The sequence below is a fragment of the Alosa sapidissima genome, chromosome 14 (genome assembly GCF_018492685.1).
Source record: "Alosa sapidissima isolate fAloSap1 chromosome 14, fAloSap1.pri, whole genome shotgun sequence".
Lineage (NCBI taxonomy): Eukaryota > Metazoa > Chordata > Actinopteri > Clupeiformes > Clupeidae > Alosa > Alosa sapidissima.
Window position 1 is genome coordinate 405,001 of NC_055970.1, and position 22,401 is coordinate 427,401.

A 22,401-nucleotide genomic window follows, 5' to 3' on the forward strand; every position below is an offset into this window, starting at 1 on the left:
AGCCACCACTGACCACAGACTGCTCGTATGCTCGTGGTTGGGGCTGATCCGATGGGCCAGGGGTGAGCTGAGCTCCGACTCTGACGGCCATCCACCAGTCCGCTGGGAGTGATGGCAGATTAAGAGCCCTGCGTTTTTTGCTTTCTTTTCTCCAGTACTGCTTTCTAGGCCGGCAGTGAAGCCGACAGGCCCACGGTGCCTGACGCCAGTTAGGAAAGGGAGCCTGCCCCGACACGCAGACTGCAAGCAAGCGTTTCTCTTGCTGTTTCCATCTCTCTCTCTCTCTCTCTCTCTCTCTCCCTCTCTCTTTCTCTCTCTCACTGTCTTTTCAATGTCTTGCTCTTTTCCATTATATCCCTCTCTCATTCACTCTGTCTTGTCCCTTTCCTTTTCTCTTGTCATTGTGCTGTTTCCTCTTTTCCTCCTTTGTCAGTGTTTCTCTCTCTCCTTCCCTGAATATTTAGCATTCTTTTTCTCACTTTTCCATCTCTCTCTCTCTCTCTCTCTCTCTCTCTCTCTCTCATTGACCCAGTGTCCAATTCTCTCGTCTGTTGCTGTCGGCTGAGTGTGTGTGTGTGTGTGTGTGTGTGTGTGTGTGTGTGTGTGAGTGTGTGTGTGTGTGTGGGTGTGTGTGTGTGTGTGAAACGCCCCAGTCAGGAACGTGGGGAGGTGTGAGTGATGCTGGCTGAGCGGGATTGTGGGAAATCAGGTCCAGATGACCCGCTTCCTCTGCACAACAAGCCTAGGCCCGCTCGCCCTGTCCCGTCCAAAGCCTGACAAATCGTCCAATAGCAGCGCGTAATTGAAAACAAAGCGCTGGCCTGGCGGAATGGGACACAGCTGCCGGGATGGGGATTTAGCTGCTATGGCGGCCACTGTGCTGTCGTCCGACCTCCACTCTCTGACGGCCAGAGAATGCTCGCTTCCCCTCCCTGTGTGTGTGTGTGTGTGTGTGTGTGTGTGTGGGTGTGTGTGTGAGAACGCTCGCTTCCCCTCCTCCTCTGTCTGTCTCTCTGAGCAGAACGCTAAGTGGAGGAGTTTGATTACCAGTGAGATTAGCATCCAGAGTCCCAAACACACCATCATTCCTGGCCTTTCTTGTACTTCATCACCCTACCACCACCACCACCACCACCTACCCCCAACCACACACACACACACACACACAAAGAGAGAGAGTCACACATATACATATATACAGTACAGACGCACACAGACAAACACACACACACACACACACACACACACACACACCACACACATACACAGAGAGAGTCACACATATACATATATACAGTACAGACGCACACAGACAAATGAACACACACACACACACACACACACACACACAAAATACATAAACAGACACATAAACTCATGGCTGCCAACAAAAACACGTCCACAGTTACACACACACACACACACACAACACCCATGGTACACAGGAGGTCGTGCAGACAGGGCTGAAGTAGTCCACTCTCCCAGTGCCCTCAGGCATCAGTTCCCCATCTCTACATGCTAGATGCCCCCCATCCCATTCGCTGAGGTTCCCACCACTTGAGAAGGATTTCTTTGCCGGTAATCTGGGGCATAACTTAGTTCCAGAAGAGAGGCCTTAAATCGCACAATCACTAATGATCCGTTTCCACCCCCTGTGCAGGCTTCTGCCTGACATATAGAATGACATCACTTTCATAAATTCAAGATAAGACCGGCTATTTCCCCCCCGACGCAGCATACCAAAAAAGTTCCCCCACATCCCCGTCTGATTATGTGTTTCGATTTATGGATCTACCAAAGAAAAGAAGAACGGAGGGAAAAATGAATGATTTGAGTGGGGAATAAATAAAAAAAAAGCTTTTACAAACACTTCCAGAAGATCTTGTGGGAACACATTCAAAAACCAGCTAGACAGGGAGAGGGGGAAGAACGTGAGGAGGAGGAAATCAACAAAAAGAAAAGAGAAGAGAAGAAAAGAAGAACACACTGCTTATCTTTCCAGCAAATCTGTGCGGCGCTGACAGGCCTGTCCATGTTTTATTGTAGCGAGAGGGATTCCCCCAGGGAGAGGCTCTGCGTTGGCCAGCCAGGAATCCCCCAAGTCCGGGCCTGCGCTGGCCCTCCTCCGGTCCCTGGGCTTGGGTCCCGCCCAAACGGAGCACGCACACACATACACACAGCCCGGCGAGGCCCAGTGCCCAAGCCAGAGGTAGAGGTAGAGCTGGAGCCTTAGCTGAGGCTTCTGTGCAGCGCTTTAGGGGATGGGGTGAGGAGAGAGAGAGAGAGAGAGAGAGAGAGAGAGAGGGTGGGGGGGGAGCATGGTGCTTCAAACAAGCACCAGGCCTCTCTATCTGCCTGTCCAGAAATGTCACCGCAAAAGATAAATGTTTGAATGTTTGAACGCCTTAAATAGTTTCACAGTGCCCATACTGGTCTCTCTCTCTCTCTCTCTCTCTCTCTCTCTCTCTCTCTCTCTCTCCCTCTCTCTCTCTCTCCCTCTCTCTCTATCTCTCTCCCTCATCTCATTACTCTTCATCTCTCTACTCTTCCATTTTTTTTTCTATTTCTGGCAGTGTCAGTTGATTTTTTTTATTTTCATTTTTGTATTTATTTGGTTGTGTGTATTTTGCACAGCTGTGAAGCCACTCTTCTTTGAGGGCCTGCTGAACAGGCTTTGCACATGCAGGCAGCAGTCAAGCATATTTCAGTCTGGCTCACAGTCATTTAACAACACTGTACTTGAAAAGCTGCCGCCTCTTAGCAGTGAGCGTTCACGATTATGGTGACCAGCAGTGTAAACTTTGAGCGTTCACGATTATGGTGACCAGCAGTGTAAACTTTGAACGTTCACAATTACGGTGACCAGCAGTGTAAACTCTGAGCGTTTACGATTACGGTAACCAGCAGTGTAAACTTTCACAAGAAAATATGTTGTTGACTACATCTTGCATTCATTCCCTAAAACCATGAAACCACTCAAAGAAATCCTAAATGTTTTTCCCTAAAGTATGTGCTAACTTTGGTTTGTTGCCTCAACATCTTGCTAGCAGAAGCTAAGATTACACACACAGCCTCAGAGGCTCTTGGCTTGAGTGAGCACTGAGCCTTAGGATGCTTTGTTTAGGGCTGTAACATGAGCAAGAGCCCACAGAGTAAGGTGGAATCAGGCAATGCGCGCCGTCCACTCCACAATCCCCTCAATATCCCTGGCATTTCATGTTCTTTTTTTTTTTCTCCCATGTGTAATTGTATGGCTTGGAATATGCAAGTTATTGAAAGACTCCAGAAATACAGGACTGCCGCGCTGAGCCAATACTGGTTTGCAGCGAAGTACTGCCCACTGCCCTCTGCCCAGGCAAACACATTGTTATTATGTGGCAATGAACGGAGCGAGAGACAGAGAAAGAAATACCAAAAAAACACACATTTCTTTCTTCCCGTTCTCTCCTGTGATAGATGGTTCATATTTCTCTGGGTGAATAAAAGAAAGGATGAATGGCAGTTTGGAGTTCTGAGTGAGGGAATGAGGACAGGTCTGTAGGGAGAGAGAGAGAGAGAGAAAGAGAAGAGGAGGTGGAGGAGGATTCTGGCATTGATGGAGGGATCCAGAGTCAGTTGTCCATCACTCCAGTGTTCACTGGCTGTGACTCTCACTGCTGCTCTCCAATCTCGCTGTAGACTTTATCCCCGGGCCAAGACCGGCTCCCACATCAGCAAATGCCACAGCTATCTGGAGGCAGGGAAATTAGAGTGGGCAGGTTTCATGACAAAGGGGGGGGGGGGGGGGGGGCAGAATGGGGTAAGAATAGGTAGGGGGAGGGGCACAGGTGCTGCTGAAGTAGCAGAATAAGGGTACAGGGGTGCTCTGGGTGCAGGGGAGCATAGAGGAGGTGCTCTGGGTGCAGGGGAGCATAGAGGAGCGGAGTTTGGGTGCAGGGGAGCATAGAGGAGGTGCTCTGGGTGCAGGGGAGCATAGAGGAGCGGAGTTTGGGTGGGCAAACTTGCTGGCCGATTGGCTTGGACTTGGACTCTGTTTGATTTGGTTTGGGAACCGTGAGGGGGTTTGGAGGCGGCGAGAGTGATGTCTTTGTGACGGAATGCTAATCTCTATTGTGAGAGGCACAGAGAGAGAGAGAGCACAGACACAGACACCGGGGCCCTGGATCTCCCATGCAGATGAACATCCACGCCATGGGACTGAGGTGCTCCAAGTTCAACTTCAAACCACTTGTGGAAACAAAGGTGTTGCCCAGGAGGGAGCATTGGAGACCAGGGGTTCATGATATGGGTGCTGTCAGAGCAGCTAGGCCTCTGTTCCTGGTGATGTTGTCCTGACGCTAGGCCTCCATCCTCAGTGATGCTCTCCTGATGCTCGGCCTTACGCCTCAACGGATACTTGATATCCATATCTGAAAGAAATAACAGAGACATGGTTAGATAAATAGAGAGAGAGAGAGAGAGAGAGAGCTAGATAAAGATAGAGAGAGTGTGTGAGAGAGCGAGAGAACATGATTTGTGTGTGTGTGTGTGTGTATGTGTGCTTGTGTGTCCTGTGGGTCCTCTAAGAGAGGGTGGAGTGGCTGTTCTCTCCCAAAATAAACGATGCAGCAGTGTTGGCAGCAGCAGCAGCAGTCAGGAGTGCTGTGGTGCGCTGATTAGACCCCTGTGCCATACGGAGAGGCCAGACCAATGAGGTCGCCTCAGGAGATGAATGCTCAGCATCGGCACATAACTGCGGTTTAGGGCGGCTTTGGCCACTGCACTTTGAATGAGTGTGTGTGTGTGTGAGTGTGTGTGTGTGTGTGTGTGTGTGTGTGTGTGTCTGTTTGTGTGTGTGTGTGTGTGTTCCTCTGAAACAGAACAGTTGACATGTAGGTCCTGAATGGCCTGTATGAGTCTGTCTCTGTAGTTGTGCCAGCCTTGTGGAGTCTATTTCCATAAGACCTTTCTTCTGTCTTCACTCAGTCACTCTGATCATCCCAGTATGATTACAACCCATAGTGCAGTGGGGTTATGACATGACGTGTCTCTTAACCAATCGGCTCTCCCTCCTTCCTCTGACAGCTGGACGACTGGCAAATGGGGAGCCTGCAGCCGCACGTGTGGGGGCGGGCAGCAGACGCGGCACATCCGATGCATGAGGAAGGTCACCTACCAGCGGGACGAGGTTGCCCCCCACTCGCTCTGCCCTGTGATGGCCCCCGCCCAAGTGCAGCCCTGCAACACCCACACCTGCCCCCCGGAGTGGGGCACAGGTTCCTGGTCACAGGTGAGGCGGCTTCAGTAGACCTATGGAGGTCAATCATGTTCATGTCTCTTTTCTGCCCCCCCACCCCCTCTCTCTAGCTCTTTAATGGCATATCATTTAGGACTATGCAGGACCATGCAGGACCAATACAACATCAAAGTTCTGAAGCATCAAGTCACAGCAATATGCATGGACAAAAACACCACACTGGAAGACTGGAAAGCTCTACAAAGCAAAGGAAGATGAGCAGATTAAATAGGCCAGTGTGAGACATCACAAAAGCATCAAAGCAGATCAAATCATGATAAACAACCCATTGTGAAGTATTAGATCTCATTAGACTGTTCCATATCTTTACCCTTCTATCCCCTATTCCATCCCCTCTGTATTTCCCATGTCATTCTTCCTTATTCTCGTTGCTTATGGCACGAGGGCTTGTGGTGGTTTATAGCGCTACAACTTACATCTGCACTTCATTGAGATAAGTACACACTTTAATTTGATGCACATTTGGACTCAAAAATAGAACTTCTCAAAGTCATTGTTCGCCCTTACTCCCACTTACTTGCACTGTAACTGTCATATAGGGGGGTGTTTGGCAAACTAGCAGGTAATTAAACAGATCAGCAACAGCTGTCACAGTGCAGACCCCAACTATCTAAATCCAAAGGATAATGAACTCACCGACTGGGTCTGTTTTATCACATTTGACAATCAGGTCAAGTGTGGCTTTGAACCACCAAATTCAGCCCCCATCTTACAGGGCTGGGATTACAGGACTTTGCTTGTTCAACTGGGTTCCTGGTAACATTATCATGGTGGGTTTGCCAACAAGCACACACTTGGATTGATGTGTATAATATGTTGAAAGTTACTACTAAATTGCTAGATGTCAGTGAGCAACTCATTCTGACTTCTTGTCAAACATAACAAGAGGAGAACAATGTGGGCATTTTAGTGACTTCAGGACTACAGTGAAAATGAGAGAGGTGAGGAGTTGACTGCTCAAGTGTCATGGTCTTGTTTGCATTACTAATGGCAACACTACCCTGCCCTCTACTGGTGAAATGCAGTAAGACCGCTCCAATCCAGAGAATTTTAACTGAGGCTGCAAGACATGAAAGGCCAACTGGCTTCAGTCGTTTGTGGTGATAGGCACACAGACCTCGGCAACATTAATAATTTACTGCCTTTTATATGATAAAACGAAGCCACATTTTATGGCAGAAAATGGAAATAGCATTAATGAGCCACTTTTTCCCAAGTTTCTCCTCAGGCACATGAAGAAGAGGCAGTGTGCCATAATTGTTCCTTTTAGTAAATGAATTGAAAAGCTGGCTGTGTTATCTGGTACTGATTAGCGGGCCCTATCGTATGTCTGGCGGTATTTTTGACATGTGAAGGCCCCGGCGTTTGGTAAACAGCTTTGTGAAGCGAGCGTGCTTCAAAGCATCTCTGCTGCTGTCACTCTCCGTCAGTGAGTTCAGAGGCAGTGCAGACTGACAGTACACACTGCGAACCGTGACGGCTGAGGATGACTACAGTTTGACCTTTACCGAGTCCAGGCAAATACGCTGCGGAGCTACTTATTTTCTCTCTATTCTCCTCTCTTCTCTGTTTCTCACTCTCTTCTTCTCTCTCTTCTTGTGCTATTTCTTTCTCCCTTTCTTCTGCTCACGTTACCCCCCTCGTTCCATTTGCCTCTTCTCTCTTCTCTCCATCAACTCTATTGCTCTGTAGTCCTGCCTGCCCGTCTGTCTGTCTGTCTGTCTCTTTTCTCGGTCTGTTTGACTCTCACTGTTATTCTCTTTCACTGTGAGTGACTTCCTTTCTGTACGTGTCCTTCAAACCTCAACTTAAATCATCTTTTCTCTCTAACTTTTGTCTTTCTCGCCCCCCCCCCCCCCTCTCTCTCTCTTCTCTGGTTTTGTGCGGGCAGTGCTCGAAGACGTGTGGGCGCGGAGTGCACAAGCGCAGCGTCTTCTGCCGCAGCGCGGACCCTGGGGCCAGGGCAGTGGTGGTGCCGGACAGCATGTGCAAGCTGCACCACAAGCCCAAAGCTCAGGAGACGTGTGTCCTCGCCCGCTGCCCCAAGAATGACCGTCTACAGTGGGTCACCACCGCCTGGGGCGAGGTACGGACACTGCCACACTCAAACATGTACACACACATACACATACAGAGAGAGACATACACACACACACACACATACAGAGAGAGAGACACTAACCCTGGAACACTAACACTGACACTTAAATGAACTCAGAGACACAAATATCAGAATTCATACAGAATATCCACAGGAGACCAACCACAGAAACCTACACTTATACACACACACACACACACACACACATACACACACACACACACACACACACACACACAGACCACATGCACACACATACACACACCCTGACACACACCCACTCACACTCTTTATCTCTTTTGCAAAACTCATGCTGATGTGATCAGAGCGCTCCCCAAGCTCCTGTCTAGACAGCCACACAGCATGCCATCACACACCTCCTACTGCACCACCCACCAGCAGTGCTGATACACACACACACAAACACACGCACACGCGCACGCACGCACGCACACACGCACGCACGCATACACACACACACACACATACAATTTATGCACAAGACATTAATGAAATATTGCAGAACACCAAGCTCCAACACCTCTGCACCCCTGATGCACAATCTACATGCTAAATGAGCAAATCACAGTAGCCTACCTCTGCACTGATGCACAATCTACATGCTAAATGAGCAAATCACTAGTGATGTAGTACTCGAGTCCGGTCTCGAGACCGATTTCTGCTTTCTCGGACTCGACTTGGACTTGTTCCTTCAAAGACTCGGTCTTGACTCGGTCTCGGACCACAGTGGGAGGAGAAGGACTCGTAATTTCAGACCGAGTCCTCGAGACCAGCGCATTTTTTTATGTTCATATATAAAAAAAATCAAAATGAAATTTCACGGCGGCCACGTCTTTGCCCCTTGCGTTGGCCTTGGTGCCCCCTTCTTTCAATATTCTGCTTTGCGTCCGTTTAATAGCGATTTTTATTTAGCATATAGCCTGTTAAAATAATCTTAGCATCACAGCGCAAACTAATTCAGTCTTACACAGTGGAGAAAATGACAGCGCATGGCAAGACAGAAAGTGCGTCCAAATTCACCCATTCTTCTCAGTTGAAATACTCGCAATCGCTAAGCCGACTCATCACACAGGCACATGTATCACATCACATGAAAGAGCTTTTTCTCAGCTTTTAAACAATGTTAGCCGCTAATTGCTGTGGTGAACGGTTCGTGAGAAAAGTAAATAATATAATTACATTTAATCATAACGTCTACATAAGGTGCTACACCCATCTCCCTACGCATTCATCTCGGTGGAATACTTCACAAACCCTTCGTTCAGCACATGACAAACCATATATCAGAATAAACAGCAGACCTTACCGAACACAAAGGTGTAAAGCAGTCCCCTGTACAGTAAGCCGTTCCAGAGTATTCCGGTTAAATTAAAAAAATTAATCTGCAGCAAGGTCTACATTCATGTCTCCAACTTTGGTCTTTAGGTTTCAAAATGTGTTTAAATCGTTCTTCATGATTTCATAACAGGCCAAATACAAAATAAATGTTACAAATATTGCCTAGATATAGGTAAATATTAAAATCAGAGGATATACAGCTGAGTAAGAGTTTGTGAAAGGAGTCTTAATGATCATGTGCTTTATGATCATGTGCTTAATGAAAATGCTAAGCATGCATCTAGGTTGCATCAGTTTCTTAAAGCTGAGCTGTGCTTAAATTGTTCAATACATGATTCCATAACAGGCCAAATATAAAATAAATATAAATATTAAATATAGCCTAGACATCTAAATATTAGATGATCAGATGGTTTACAGTTCTATGTAATATGTCATGTTTCATGTATTTGTAATGTTTCATACAGTGATTCAGGTCTACTGCTGTGAATAGGCTAAATACAACTTTGATTATTTTTATAGCCTACTACTGTATAGTTAACTTTGGCCTTGGTGCCCTGACATGTGGCCTTTGTGCCCCCCACTAAATATGCCCAACTGAAGGCCAAGTGGCCTTGCCCCTAAAATGGTGAAATTCCAAGCCTGGGCCTAACTGTATACTTATTAATTGGGGTGATATTAAATCATATGAAAACTGACATGTTTTTATGGTCTTGGTCTCGACTCCTAAAGGACTCGGTCTCGACTCGGACTTGCTTCCTCAAAGACTCGGTCTTAACTCGGACTCGACTGTATTTGAAAACCAACGGACTCGGTCTCGACTCGGTCTCGACCCTTCAAAGACTCGGTCTTGTCTCGGACTCGGCATAGGCGGTCTCGGCCCAATCACTACAAATCACAGTAGCCTACCTCTGCACTGACAACACAATGTACATGTAGCACACACACACACACACACACACACACACACACACACACACACACACATATATATATATATATATATATATATATATATATATGTATATGTGTGTGTGTGTGTGTGTGTGTGTATGAATAATTAAGGGATTAGCTGTAACAGCAAACAGCAGTGTCACATGCAGCTCTGCTATGATAGAAGTTGTTGTCATGGTGATAACATGGTGGTGACCTTGTAGCATGCACTCTGCCCAGGGGGAGGGGGAGGGGTGGAGGCGAAGGCTGGAGATTAAGCAGATGTCTGATGTCCGTGTGTACATGATTTGTGTTTATGTCTGTGTCTGTCTGTGTGTGTGTGTCTCTGTGTGTGTGTGTGTGTGTGTGTGTGTGTGTGTGTGCAAGTGTATAAAATGTGTGTGATGCTGCTGAGATGTTTGATGTGTGTGTCTGAGTGAATGTGTGTATGTCTGCTTGGATGAGTAATGTGTGTGTGTGTGTATACAGTGTGTGTTACTGCTGCGGTGAGTGATTTGCAATATTTTATGTTATAATATGCAATATTATGTTTGTGTTTGAATTGTGTATCAGGAGGCAGAGTCTGATTTCTCATTTCCTCTGGTCGCTGTTTGTGTGTGTGTGTGTGTGTGTGTGTGTGTGTGTGTGTGTGTGTGTGTGTGTGTGTGTGTGTGTGTGTGTGTGTCGATCTCATCTCCCCCCCTCAGTGCTCGGCGTCGTGTGGGACGGGTCTGCGCCGGCGTGAGCTTCGCTGCGGGGAGCGCGACTTCAGAGGGGGCTACGTGGAGTTCCCTATCAGGAGGTGCCGGAACCTGCCCAAACCCCCTGCCGAGCTCCAGCAGCCCTGCAGCCGAGGGCCATGCCCACAGCCCCCTCCACAGCTCCAGCCTCAGCTCCAGCCTCCTCATCACGCTCCGGGACGGACACCCAGTGCCGTGGTGCTTGGCTGGTACTCTTCACCCTGGCAGCAGGTACGGAGTGGGGATGGTAGACGTGTCTGTGTGTGTGTTAGCGTGTGTGTGTGTGTGTGTGTGTGTGAGTGCTATGCTGTGCTTTAGGTTTGTGTTTTCATGTGTGTATGTGATTCTCTCTCTCTCTCTCTTTCTCTGTTTGTGTGTGTGTGTGTGTGAGTGTGTTTGCATATGTGTGTCTCTATTTTCCAGTTTGAGTGTGTGTGCTTGTCTGTGTATGTGTGTTAGTAGTAAAACAGCTACCACTTGCACATACACTGTCATCACAGACATAACTGTACACATCTAAAAGACGCTTGAAGCAGGGAGTCAAACATGATGAAAACAGTCTCTCTCTCTCTCTCTCTCTCTCGCCCTGATCCCCCTTTATCCTGTGGCGTCTGGCTGTCAGGCGGGTGACTCTGTCACAAGTGCAGGATGCCTGTGAAGTCTCTTCTTCCTCCTTGTGTCCTCTGATGCAAAATGAAACCACTGTGTCTGTCTTCATACAAGTCCTTGCCCTCTCTGCCTTCCTCTCTACTTATTCTGTCTACTTATATCTGCTCCATCTCCATCTTATTTTTCGTTCTCTTTCTCCCTCCTATCTGTCTATCTATCTATCCATCTACCTATCCATCTATCTATCTATCTATCTATCTATCTATCCATCTATGTATGTATGTATGTTCAATGTCCAGGGGCATCCAACTGGGGGTAAAAGTGGGACTGATTACCAGGCCCCAAGTCTAGAATATATGCATGGGGGGGGGGGGGGGGGCATGTCAATGTGTTAGTTACTCTAAAGCTCACCTGCTATCTCACTTCCTTAACATGATCTCCCTTTTGCTCTCTGTCTGTCTCTTGCAGTGTTCCGTGTCCTGTGGCGGAGGGGTGCAGACGCGCACCACCCAGTGTCTGCGGCAGGGTCGCCCCGCGGCCGGCTGTCTGGCCCACCAGAGGCCAGTGAGCTCCAGGGCCTGCAACACGCACTTCTGCCCTGCTCCAGCCCCAGCTCCTGCTCCAGCTGCCCCACTGCCCGGTCCTCCGCGGAAAGGTATGGGCTACTAGCTGAGCCATGTGTGTGAGGATTGTGTTGTGTGGTTAGTTGTATGTTGTTTTTTTTTAATATTTATATTTACATTTACTGTATGTACATGTATTTATTTAGCTGCCCCTTTTGTTGAAAGTGACTTACAAAAGAGAAAACAATCAAGGTACAGGAAGTGTGAATAGTGCAACACTAGTGCAACAATTAATACTACCTCGCATAACAAACAAACAAACAATTAATACTACCTCGCATAACAAACAAACAAACCAGACGATGACAGTTCTGAGTCGAGGTTAAGCCCACGGAGGTAGACAAAATGGGTCGAAGGGAGAGAGAGGAAGTGCATGCAAAGTGCACATTAAGTGTGATAGGTTATCAGTTGTGTTAAGAGAGTATGTGCTCTCAAAAGAGCTGGGTCTATAAAAGGTTGTTGAGGGGTAGAGTTGTTACTAGCGCTAGGAGAGTTTCTAGAGCTCTGTGAGATCTGCCTGTAGACTGGAACGGTGAACTCACCTCAGAGTTGGAAAATGGTGCTGCCATCAATACTGATGAGTTTTCTTGTATATGAGTTTTATTAGAGGTGTATGGTCTTTTGAGCCCCCACTGTCGACTTCAATGCAGTGCTGCCTGGAAGGCACTAGGGTAAGGCAAGGGTTAGGTGCCTTGAAGTCGACAGTAGCAGCGTTGCCTTGAAGTCGGTGATGGGGGCCCACAAGACCATCAAGCTTTATAAGATGTGTAAACTACTTGGGAGTTGGGCTGAATATAAGTATATGTCAGAGGTCTTCCATTTGAGCTCTTTATGTCTAGATGTCTAGATACTGAACTGCAGATTTACCTCAGTGATGGTGAGTACCCCCTCATCTTTCTCCTCGTTATCTTCCAGAGGAGAAGCCTTGCTTGGACTTCTTTGGCTGGTGCCACTTGGTTCCTCAACATGGCGTATGCAATCACAAGTTCTACGGGGAGCAGTGTTGCAAGTCCTGCTCCATGAAAAAACAGTGATTGTGAAAACGTCACCAATACACAAAAAAACTCAATTTCCCATGAGTAGCTCCACACAGACTCCTATCCACAGACCCTTGTCTTGTCGATTCAAAATGGATGACGCAATTGATGGATGTTATGGATGAACGCTATGGAGTTGAGAGGTTGGCTCAGTCGTTGACACAGATCATGGAGGCAATGCAGTCTTTGCCTTCTTGGAGTACTTGATGGTGAGAAGAACGGATGAGAAAGAAACAGTGCAGGGACAATGCCCCTTCCATCTTCCATCTTCTCTTGGCAAAACTGATCTCAAGTGGATGCTTCTTGTGTTTTATTTTTTTTTTGTCTTTGTGTTTTATTTTGAGCATTCACTTTTAAGTCTTTTTGAGAACTCCTGAGGACATCTGTGTATCAACTCCGTTTTATATACACGTACATGTATATTTAAATGAGCCTGTATACAGCAGGACATTTTTAATTTTTAAGTTATTCTGTTTCCCGTGTGATTGTGCATGTCTGATGTACTGTAGCCTATGTCTGGTACGTGTTGGGAACTTATTATCAAATCATGTCTTAGCAGTATGGATTCATGGATGCACTAATGCCACCTGGTTTACCTAATGTTCTTCCATTGCTGGTGCTTTTTTAATGATAGCGAGGTACGCTTCAGTGACCCATTTCTATATGTTTGTCATGTTGTGTAATTTTTGTTTAGAGTAAGAAACATTTCCCTGGCCTTTGGAATCCTTAACAAACTAAACAAATGTGGGTCCTCCTTCGATCCTCTGAGCCAGCACATAGGACTGGACCCTTTCTGTTTGCCTCATTTTTACAATCATGTCGAGGTATCAAATAATCCCTCTCCTGGGGATGTGTGAGGTCACTGATTGCCACCTGGTCACACAACCTCCATATAATGTCTTCATCTAATGAGAGTGTCATCTCTGTGGGAGGACAGGGGGAGGTGTGTGTGTGTGTGTGTGTGGGGGGGGGGGGGGGGGGGGGGCAGAGTAGCTGGAGGGAGTTACAGAGTGGAAGATAAAAAACAAGCAGTTAGCAAAGCGCTCCCCTACAGGGACCGAGAGGAGGTGGCCGGGTGGAGGTGAACGCGGAGAGGAGAGGGGTGAGGAAGAGGAGCCGAGGTCTCACCCGTTAATGTGTGTGTGGTCCTGGGGAGAGCTCAGGGGTCATGCTGGGGGATGGAGGTAGGGGGTCTCCAGGAGAAGACTCCACCGCTTTACAGGGGCCAATTAGTCTCTCAAGGCCAGCCTGGTGTGTGTGTGAGTTTGTGTCTATGTGTGTGAGTGAGTGAGAAAGAAAAAGAGATTGACAGAGGAAAAGAGCGAATGAAAAAAGGAGAGTAGAGAAAGAGAGGAGCATGGATGATGAGAGAGGAACAGACTCTCTCTCTCTCAGAGAAGGAAAACGAAATGGCAAACACACACGCTGTGGTTGTGTTGCTGTGGTTGTGTTGCTGTGGTTGTGTTGCTGAGGTTGTATTGCTGTGGTGCTCTTCAACCTCTTTGTGGCCTTGCACTCTCAGAAGCTAGCAGGCTTGTTAGCATTCATGCGTGTGTGGAAATGTCTACCTGGCCTCGTCTCCTGCCGCGCAATTACTGATTTCGCAGTCAGAGGGTTTGCATTCGGAATCGCTGTAACAGCGCGCAATATGGATGCTTCACCCGCAATCTCTGACTTGCTGTCATAGGCCTCAGGAGCACAACTCACGGGGCTAGGAATAACTTTACAGAGTCACACAGCACTCTCCTGACTGTTCCTCAAAAATTATGAGTTAAGCCAGGGGTCTCAAACTCAAATGAGCAGGGGGCCACTTCTGCTAACGTCATCTGATTGGAGGGCCGCGTCAGTGTTAAAGAATAATACAAAAATGAATGGCTATTTCCTAAAATGCAATGTTTTTCAAATACTGTATTTTCAAATACAAAACTGCAAACAGAAAGTGCAAGTTTTTTATCTATTTTTAGACACCTGTGCTATAAAATAATGATAAAATAAATATAAATACAAATTATGAAAAAAGCAAAAAAAAAAAAAAAAAAAAGCATAAAAACTGGTATGTGTGTGTTTCACACCAAATAAAAATATTTTCCTCTCATAACTTATTTAAACCTGGCATATCAAAATTTCAAAAGGCCATGGCTTGAAAGTGGTCAGAGATAAAGTCCTACTGTAAATGTAAAAATCTTTGAGTATAAACAAAAGTTTATGAAGGGGGTAAATTTACTCATCTAATTTGCCACTGGATAGTAAGCACTTCAAATTATGCACCTTTCAGTAAATACTGGATGTTGAACTATTTGAGCAGGTTTACTTTATTTTTGTCATATTACCCAAATAACAAATTAACAGGAAAACAGTAGGCCTAAGATGTAACAATAGTAAACTATTACTAGCCTGTTCCACAAACCGTTATTATAGGTCTACAATAAAGTAGCCTGGTCAAATCAGTTCCTATCGCGGGTGACTTTGTAGTTCTTCAGAGCTGTCTGTACCACGTCCATTACGGACATCATCACGATTACCACTGTCACCTCCAGCTATGTTGGGCAAAGGGTCGAAATAAGCATGGAAATAAGCACGCACCTCCATTCACAGACGCACCGTGACTATCACTGTCAATAGACGATCGATCATAGGCCCTAATATCTCCAAAAGGCAGATATTCTCCTTCAGAATCAGAATAGGTGAATAGCATAGCCTACCCAAGACTTCATCAAACGTGAACGTTTTTTCAACATTTGGTGTAGGTCTATTTCTGCTTCAATTTGTGCAAAACTATGGCCTGCATCGCTTCCGTGTCATTACAAACAAATGCACGTTTTAATGTTTCTCGCTGTAGGCTGTGTAGCCCTGTATTTCCTGAAAACTGTGTGCAGCGATTTTGGGCTTGAATGAAGCTCTGGATGCCTAGCAACTAGTGGAGGAGAGTAGTACAAATGAGATTTGTTACCGTACTTGGATCTATCGTCTATTTTAATCAGTTTCGTTGTTTGTCGCAATTAAAAATACCCTCAAGGGCCGATTGACATTATTATTTTGAAATAGGCCGCGGGCCGGAATTGGGCCAAATCTGGCCCGCGGGCCGGGAGTTTGAGACCCCTGAGTTAAGCTATTAAACTTTCCATGCAAGTGCGTATGAGTTGAACATTGTTCAGCGTGGAGTCATAAATATTGAGATTGGTTGTGTGTATCTGATTCAGCATCTTCATTCTGAGGAGAAGAGAGGAAAGGAAAGGGCCATTGTTTGGGGCCTCACGGCCCGTGGGCAAGTCTCTGGTTCTGGCTTGGACTGCTCCACTTGTCAGTATCCTGGGTGGCTCCCATTTCCTGTGTGCAGCCACAGACTTCCCCTTTCTCCCCATTGCTGAAATGACTCTCTAACCAGGCCCTGGTCTCTTTTAGGGTGGTGACCGTATGGGGTTTAACGAGCGGACACAATGCTCCGCTCCTCAACAACCCTGTACTGTTGTTCTTTCTCTTCACCCCCCCCCCCCACCCACCACCACCACCACCACCACCACCACTCTCGCTCTCCATGTTAGAATGTCAAAGTTTATTGCAGGTTATTCATTGGAATGTTCCTTTTCTCTCCCCTCGTAAGATCTTTCATGGGCTCGCCGCGACTGCCCGGCCCGCTAGGTGCGGACGTGACACCTCGTGGTTTATATGTGTGAGGAGCACGCCTCATTGACTTTTATGGCTGTCTGTGGAGCTGTTAGAATATACGAGGAAAAGGAAGGCTGTTCACAGTCCCAGCTCCTTGTGCCACAGCCTCAGTCAATGACCCCAATGGGGGATCCGGTGTCGGGAGTACGCAACTTCTCTTCTCTCATTTTGCCTTCATCATATTTGTTCATGTGTTATCCTGGTTTTGTGTTCTTTTCATTTTGTATATTGCTTATTTTTCGTCCTCTCTTGTTTTGTACAAACAGTGTTTACTTTTGACATGTTGTGTATCTCCCTCTTTTGTTGTAAAGAATGGAAATGTGTGTAATTTATTTCAATGTCATATTAGTCTTTTGGAATGCATTATTGGTTGAAGGGGAGCTGCCTGTAAAATAGCACATTGTAAGTGTAATATTTAAAAAAAAAAATTCTCAAAGTTTTATAATAAAGCTACATGAAGATGTATTTTCCCCTGAACTGAATCAATGTTCTTTGCCTGGATTTGTTGTGAGTCTTGATGAGACTTTGATATCTTCATATATTTGACATCTTCACCATAGGCGCCTGTAAACTACCCCCAGTGGGACGCTAACGTCAGTACCATCTAATATATGGATCTCTTCCTCATATAAATCTATGCTTACTTTTCACTTGTTGTTATGGGAGACAGGGATGGAAACTACCATTGGGAATAGTCACGACTCTCAATGTCTTGGGAAACTGTTCATCTGTGACAGTGTGTTGTGGACTGTTCATCTGTGACAGTGTGTTGTGGACTGGTAGGAGGGAGCTGGGGTGTGTCAGAGATGGTCTTACTACCCTGCTGCTGAGCTCCCATGCTTCTACTGTATGAACACAGAAACAGAGACTGTCTCACACTGAGATACCCAGATCTTCTCTGATCTGGAAAAATCAACAACTCATTGTACCTCACACCAATACAAAAACAAACACACACACACACACACACACACACACAGACACAGACACATACAAACACTCTCTCACACAGCATATACATATGAACACATAAGAATAGTACACAGCCACACAATACAGTACCACAAAAAACACTTTACAAACACAAAACAGATCCCAGTGTTCATTTTTCACATAAGATCAAGTGCACTCGGACATACACAGAGACACACTCTCATACACATCCAACTTTATTCTTTATCTCCAGAGTTCTTGAGTACCCTTCAGATATGACAGTCTCTCTAATCCCATTCTCCGTTCCATCCTGTCCCCTCCCAGCCGGCCCTTAGATAAGGACAGAGCTGCCCGCACGCGTCAGCATCACCACCACCGTCACCGTCACATCCGCCTCTGCCCTCATCACCCAACTCAGCTCTAGAGTTTGACGCAGAGTTCAGCTTCAGCAGGAATACACACCACACACACACACTCACACACACACACACGATGCACACACACACGACACGCATGCAGAAACACACACACACACATTCATGTATACACATTCGGATACACAACTATACATGCTCTTTTTCTCTTTCTTTCTTTCTTTCTTTCTTTCTTTCTTCCTCCCAGCCAGTCTGACACACTAAGGAATTACTGTCAGTTGTGAGGATAATATCAGTGGGATTAAAGTGTCAGATGGGTTCAGATGGCTGTGTGATTGGATAGTGGTGGCAGGCACCAGCCTCATTTGTTGCTGTCATCCAACCATTGCCCTTTTCTCTCTAATGTAAAGATGGTTTCCTCCAAAGAACCATCAGCAACCCACCTGACTCCACACACATACACACCCCCACTCACCCCCCACATACACACACACACACACACCTCCATCCCCTTCTCATTTGTCATGGGGAAGAGAGATCCCTCTGATTATCATTTCAGCAGAGCTGACAGCACTACCTTTGTGGTTCCACCTCGCCATCTGCTTAGGAGACCACTCCCTCTCCGTGATGTCTTCCCCCCAACCCAGCCCACTTCACCCCCATTGCCCTCAGCCTTCACTTGGGATGCAGCAGCTCCAGGAACTTCAGAGGAGTTTGGTATTAACCCCACTGTCAGAAAGTAAGCTTTACCCGTGAGGGGGAGACGAGGCACACTGGCCAATGATTTTAGGCTGGTCTTTAAGGGGAGGTGGAGGGTTTCGAGTCTGTTGAGGAATTCTGTCGTAGGTGACCTCTGTGAGGTGGGTCAATGAAGTGGCTCTCTAAGAGATGTCTGAGGCGTGTAGGGTTTTTAATCCCAGCCTGTCAGCCTGGGACGAGAGACCTGAGCTGGCCGCCTCTGCAGAACAGACTTAGACTGCAAATATGAGTCAGGCGCTTGTGACTGGCAAGGCTGCATGGATCTGTGTCCCTGAATGAGATGAAATGTTTTCATTGTCTGACTCATAATAATAATGCAGAACAGCTTTTAATGGCCTATTATTGAATACTTTTTGGTGTATACTGTAACATACTCACATTTACAATGCCTGCCTTGCACAGTGCTGTTAGCTCAATCATGACCATTGGATGTGAATAAGCAGCATTGATACTACATTCTACAGACATATTCATTCACATTGTGACATTCCTGGCTCAATATTATTGAATGCAACAACACAGCAATTGTGGACCACTAACAGGGCTATTGAAAAGGATACACGGCTGCACATTGGCATGGCAATAGACATTCATATGGACCTGCCCTTGGCTTTCCTTTATGCTCCATGAGCTGCTTACAGTGAAATCAGAGCAGCATGGCATCTGATGCCCTCCCGTGGGCTCATTGATTGCAACTTTTATTCATTGCTATCCTCTCTGCCAGCAGCACCAAAAGGGCTATGAATATTATTGATCCATATGTTTGCCACCACGCTTTCTCGTCTGTCCTCCTTTGAGAGAGGTATCCTGATAATTTTCACCTTGAAATGTTTGAATTGATTACAATTGGCACCCTGTGGGACTGCCAATGCACCCCCTGCCTATGTGGTATGACCTTGGGGATGCAAACAGTGTTGCTGATAGCACTCAGGAGTTTGTCCTCTCTCTCTCTCTCTCTCTCTCTCTGTCTCTCTTTCAGACACACACACACACGCATACACACACACACACACACACACACACACACACACACACACAGTCCTTTCTTCATTTCAAGGCCACCAAAGTGCATTTCATGACTCTTAAATTCTCGTAATGGATTGCCTTAAAGACCACGGGCAATCTAAAGACCTTCCTTGTGACACTCTTGAATTAATCAATTTAATGTCGAAGCGCAGATTCTCTTTTTCCGCAGGCGTATTTCAAAGGGCTGACGGCTCCTCTGAGCTTGTAAAGACAGAGCCGCCCACTACCTGTCTGACACCCCCCCCCCCCCCTCCCCAGAGACGCATGGCGTTGGAGGACATCGATTTATTTGACATAGTAATACAAACAGTGGGAGGGCTCGGGTCACCTCCACTATCGCCGCCCATGCGTCAATGCGCTGGCTCTCGGGGTATGGGACATGAGGGGCCATCTGCCTGCCAGCGAGCCACCTTATGCATATTTCAGAGTGTGGAGACAAGAAGAAAAAAGAACGCTAGCTGTGCTGCTAAGAAGGAGAGCCGGAGGAATTAGTGTGTGTCCGGCTTCAGGCAGAGTTAAAACGTAAAGCCTTTGCTCGGAGTCCCTGCAGTTTGGCGCATTTGCACTAGAGGGCAGCAGACAACTGTCAAACATGGCACTGTCAGGAGGATCTGTGAGGCCCTGCAGTCAGCCATCATCCCTGAAGATGAGTCTGTCCTGACGCAAGTAACATGTAATATGTGGACATATCTCTCACATTGCTCCAAACATCCAGCTCTCTGATGTAAGTGTAACCAACACTTACTTTGCCCCGTCTGGAATATTCCAGAATTAATTATTTATTAAAATTAAACGTGACAAACATTCCCTCTTTGTTGTATAGACACAATAGAAGGCGCAGCCTGGCATGACAATATGAGCACTTCAAAAGGCATAACAAGGGAAAGGTCCCTTTGATGGCTTTGCAGACTTGAATAAAATAACATTTTGACAGGGCGGAGCACAATTAGAACTAAAACAAGGGGCAACTGGATGGAACAAAAAAAAGTAGTTCCCAGTTGTGGTTGACCTCAGCCTCATCTGAATATATGCCAACCAGACAGACAGACTGGCGCACACACACACACACACACGTTCATGCTCACACACTCACACACAGCAACAAACACACACACACACACACAGACACAAACACACTGCCCACGAGTAAGCCTGTCGCTGACTCATGGTGGAGAGATGGCTTTCAAAGAGCAGCCAGGAACCAGCTGCCCATGTAAATGAGGATAGTGAATAAAAGCTCAGTGCCCCTAATGATAAATATGACTGATAAGGTGAGCAGGAGCTGTAATTAGAAATTCCTCTTTAATGGATCACTCCGCGTGCTGGAGTGTAGAGCAGAATTCCAAAGAGGGAAAATATAAATGAACACTTCCGGAAGGTCTCAACTGAGTACTCCCATTCTTGTTCCTTTCATTGTCGTGTTGTTCTTGTTGTCTTTGCGCTATTACGGTAAACAAAGGCAAGGATATTTTTTGACCATCTATGTAAAATGGTGTATGTATCAGGGATTTGGTGTTTGAAAGTGTAAATCTGATACAGCACTGTCTGAAGGGAAACCAAGGACTTCATGTCCTGTGAGGCTTGGTGTTTTGGAAAGTTTTTTACTGTTTACCGGGTCCAGGACTTGTCATGTTGTCACTGTGTTGATGCATTCCGTGGGCATGGAGTTGAGTGTCTACTGCATCAGGCTGTGTGTGTGTGTGTGTGTGTGTGTGTGTTGAAGTGTTTTGTTGTTGTTTGTGGAGACTGACTCCACTCAGGTCCTGTCAGAAAGTAAAAACCGTGGAACACTGACAGAACGGCTTCTGTAAGCTTCCCAACCTGCTTTATTTCTCTCTCTCCCCCCACTCTCTCTCTCTCTCTCTCTCACTCTCTCTTCTTATCTCCTGTGCTTGTCTCTGAAGTTCGCTCATGTAGGAGGCCGCCTGACAGGCAGGCACAACTCAAGACTGGCCTGCCATCTCCAAAGACAATGCTGTCGCTGCCACAGCCGCCGCTGCCCCCCCTCTACCTGCCTCTTCCCTTGTTCTTCTCGCTCTTTAGAAGCTGTCACATTTGTCACGGGAAGATGAGGGCGAGTCAGTTACAGAGGCTGCTTTGCTTGGAAGTGCTTTTTATTTCATTTCTTTAATTATTTTCTTTATTTTTTTTAATTTTATTTCCTTTCCCACCCATTGCCTGTGGTAAAGTGAGCATGAAAGCACTGAGTCGTGGCGACGGTGGGGTCGACTCAACTTGCGCACACTGTTATTACAACAGAAAAAACAACAACAACAATAACAAGAAAACAGAGCGAGTGAGTCCTGAAGGGTCTCAGCACGCCTGTGCGCAAGTGCAAAAAAAAACAACAAATAAAGCGCACAGACCTCTAATAACCTCCGACTAAATAAATCACATTTACAAATGGCTCCTCTTATTAGGGACAACAACGGCATTCGCTGCGAGCTCTCTCCACATCCCTACCGTGACGCCCAAGCTCAAGGCGCAGCTGTCAACAGCGCTAACAATTACAATAGATATCACGGCAAATGAAGCAAATCAATCACACTCTCCCACCCCCAACCATCCCCTGTAGCTCCACACACCTTCATACCAGCTCACCGCCACAGCCCCACCCAACACATACACACACACAACAGCAAGGAGTAAACAATCATTAACATTCTCCAAAGTCAATTACAGTGTGTGTGTGTGTGTTTGGTCAGGTTCAAGGGAGATCCGCACGTCCTCATTTTAGGCTTCCAGTGGTGAGACTGAAGAGGAGAAAGAGGCGGAGGAGGAGGAGGAGGAGAGAGAGCTGAGTATACACCCTATGTAGGGCCTCTCTGTAGGCTATAGCGGGGGAGAGGAGTTAGCGTGCTAGCGTTAGCACTTCACTCTCTCTCTCATGCTCTACATTTCTCTCTCTCTCTCTTTCTCTCTCGTCAAGGCCCCAGCAGACCACC

At 46.6% G+C, this 22,401-nt stretch overlaps 1 protein-coding gene across 1 annotated transcript in view; it reads left to right on the forward strand.

The window, feature by feature from the left end:
- The window catches only part of adamts18 (ADAM metallopeptidase with thrombospondin type 1 motif, 18), a 71,342-nt gene extending 57,869 nt beyond the window's left edge, over positions 1-13,473 (forward strand). The window contains exons 19-23 of the mRNA XM_042060700.1: positions 5,065-5,269; positions 7,188-7,382; positions 10,397-10,660; positions 11,507-11,693; positions 12,577-13,473. Of these exons, the coding sequence (XP_041916634.1) occupies positions 5,065-5,269; positions 7,188-7,382; positions 10,397-10,660; positions 11,507-11,693; positions 12,577-12,695 (970 nt within the window). The 3' untranslated portion in view covers positions 12,696-13,473. The remainder of the gene's footprint in view (positions 1-5,064; positions 5,270-7,187; positions 7,383-10,396; positions 10,661-11,506; positions 11,694-12,576) is intronic.
- The last annotated feature ends 8,928 nt before the right edge of the window (positions 13,474-22,401 follow it).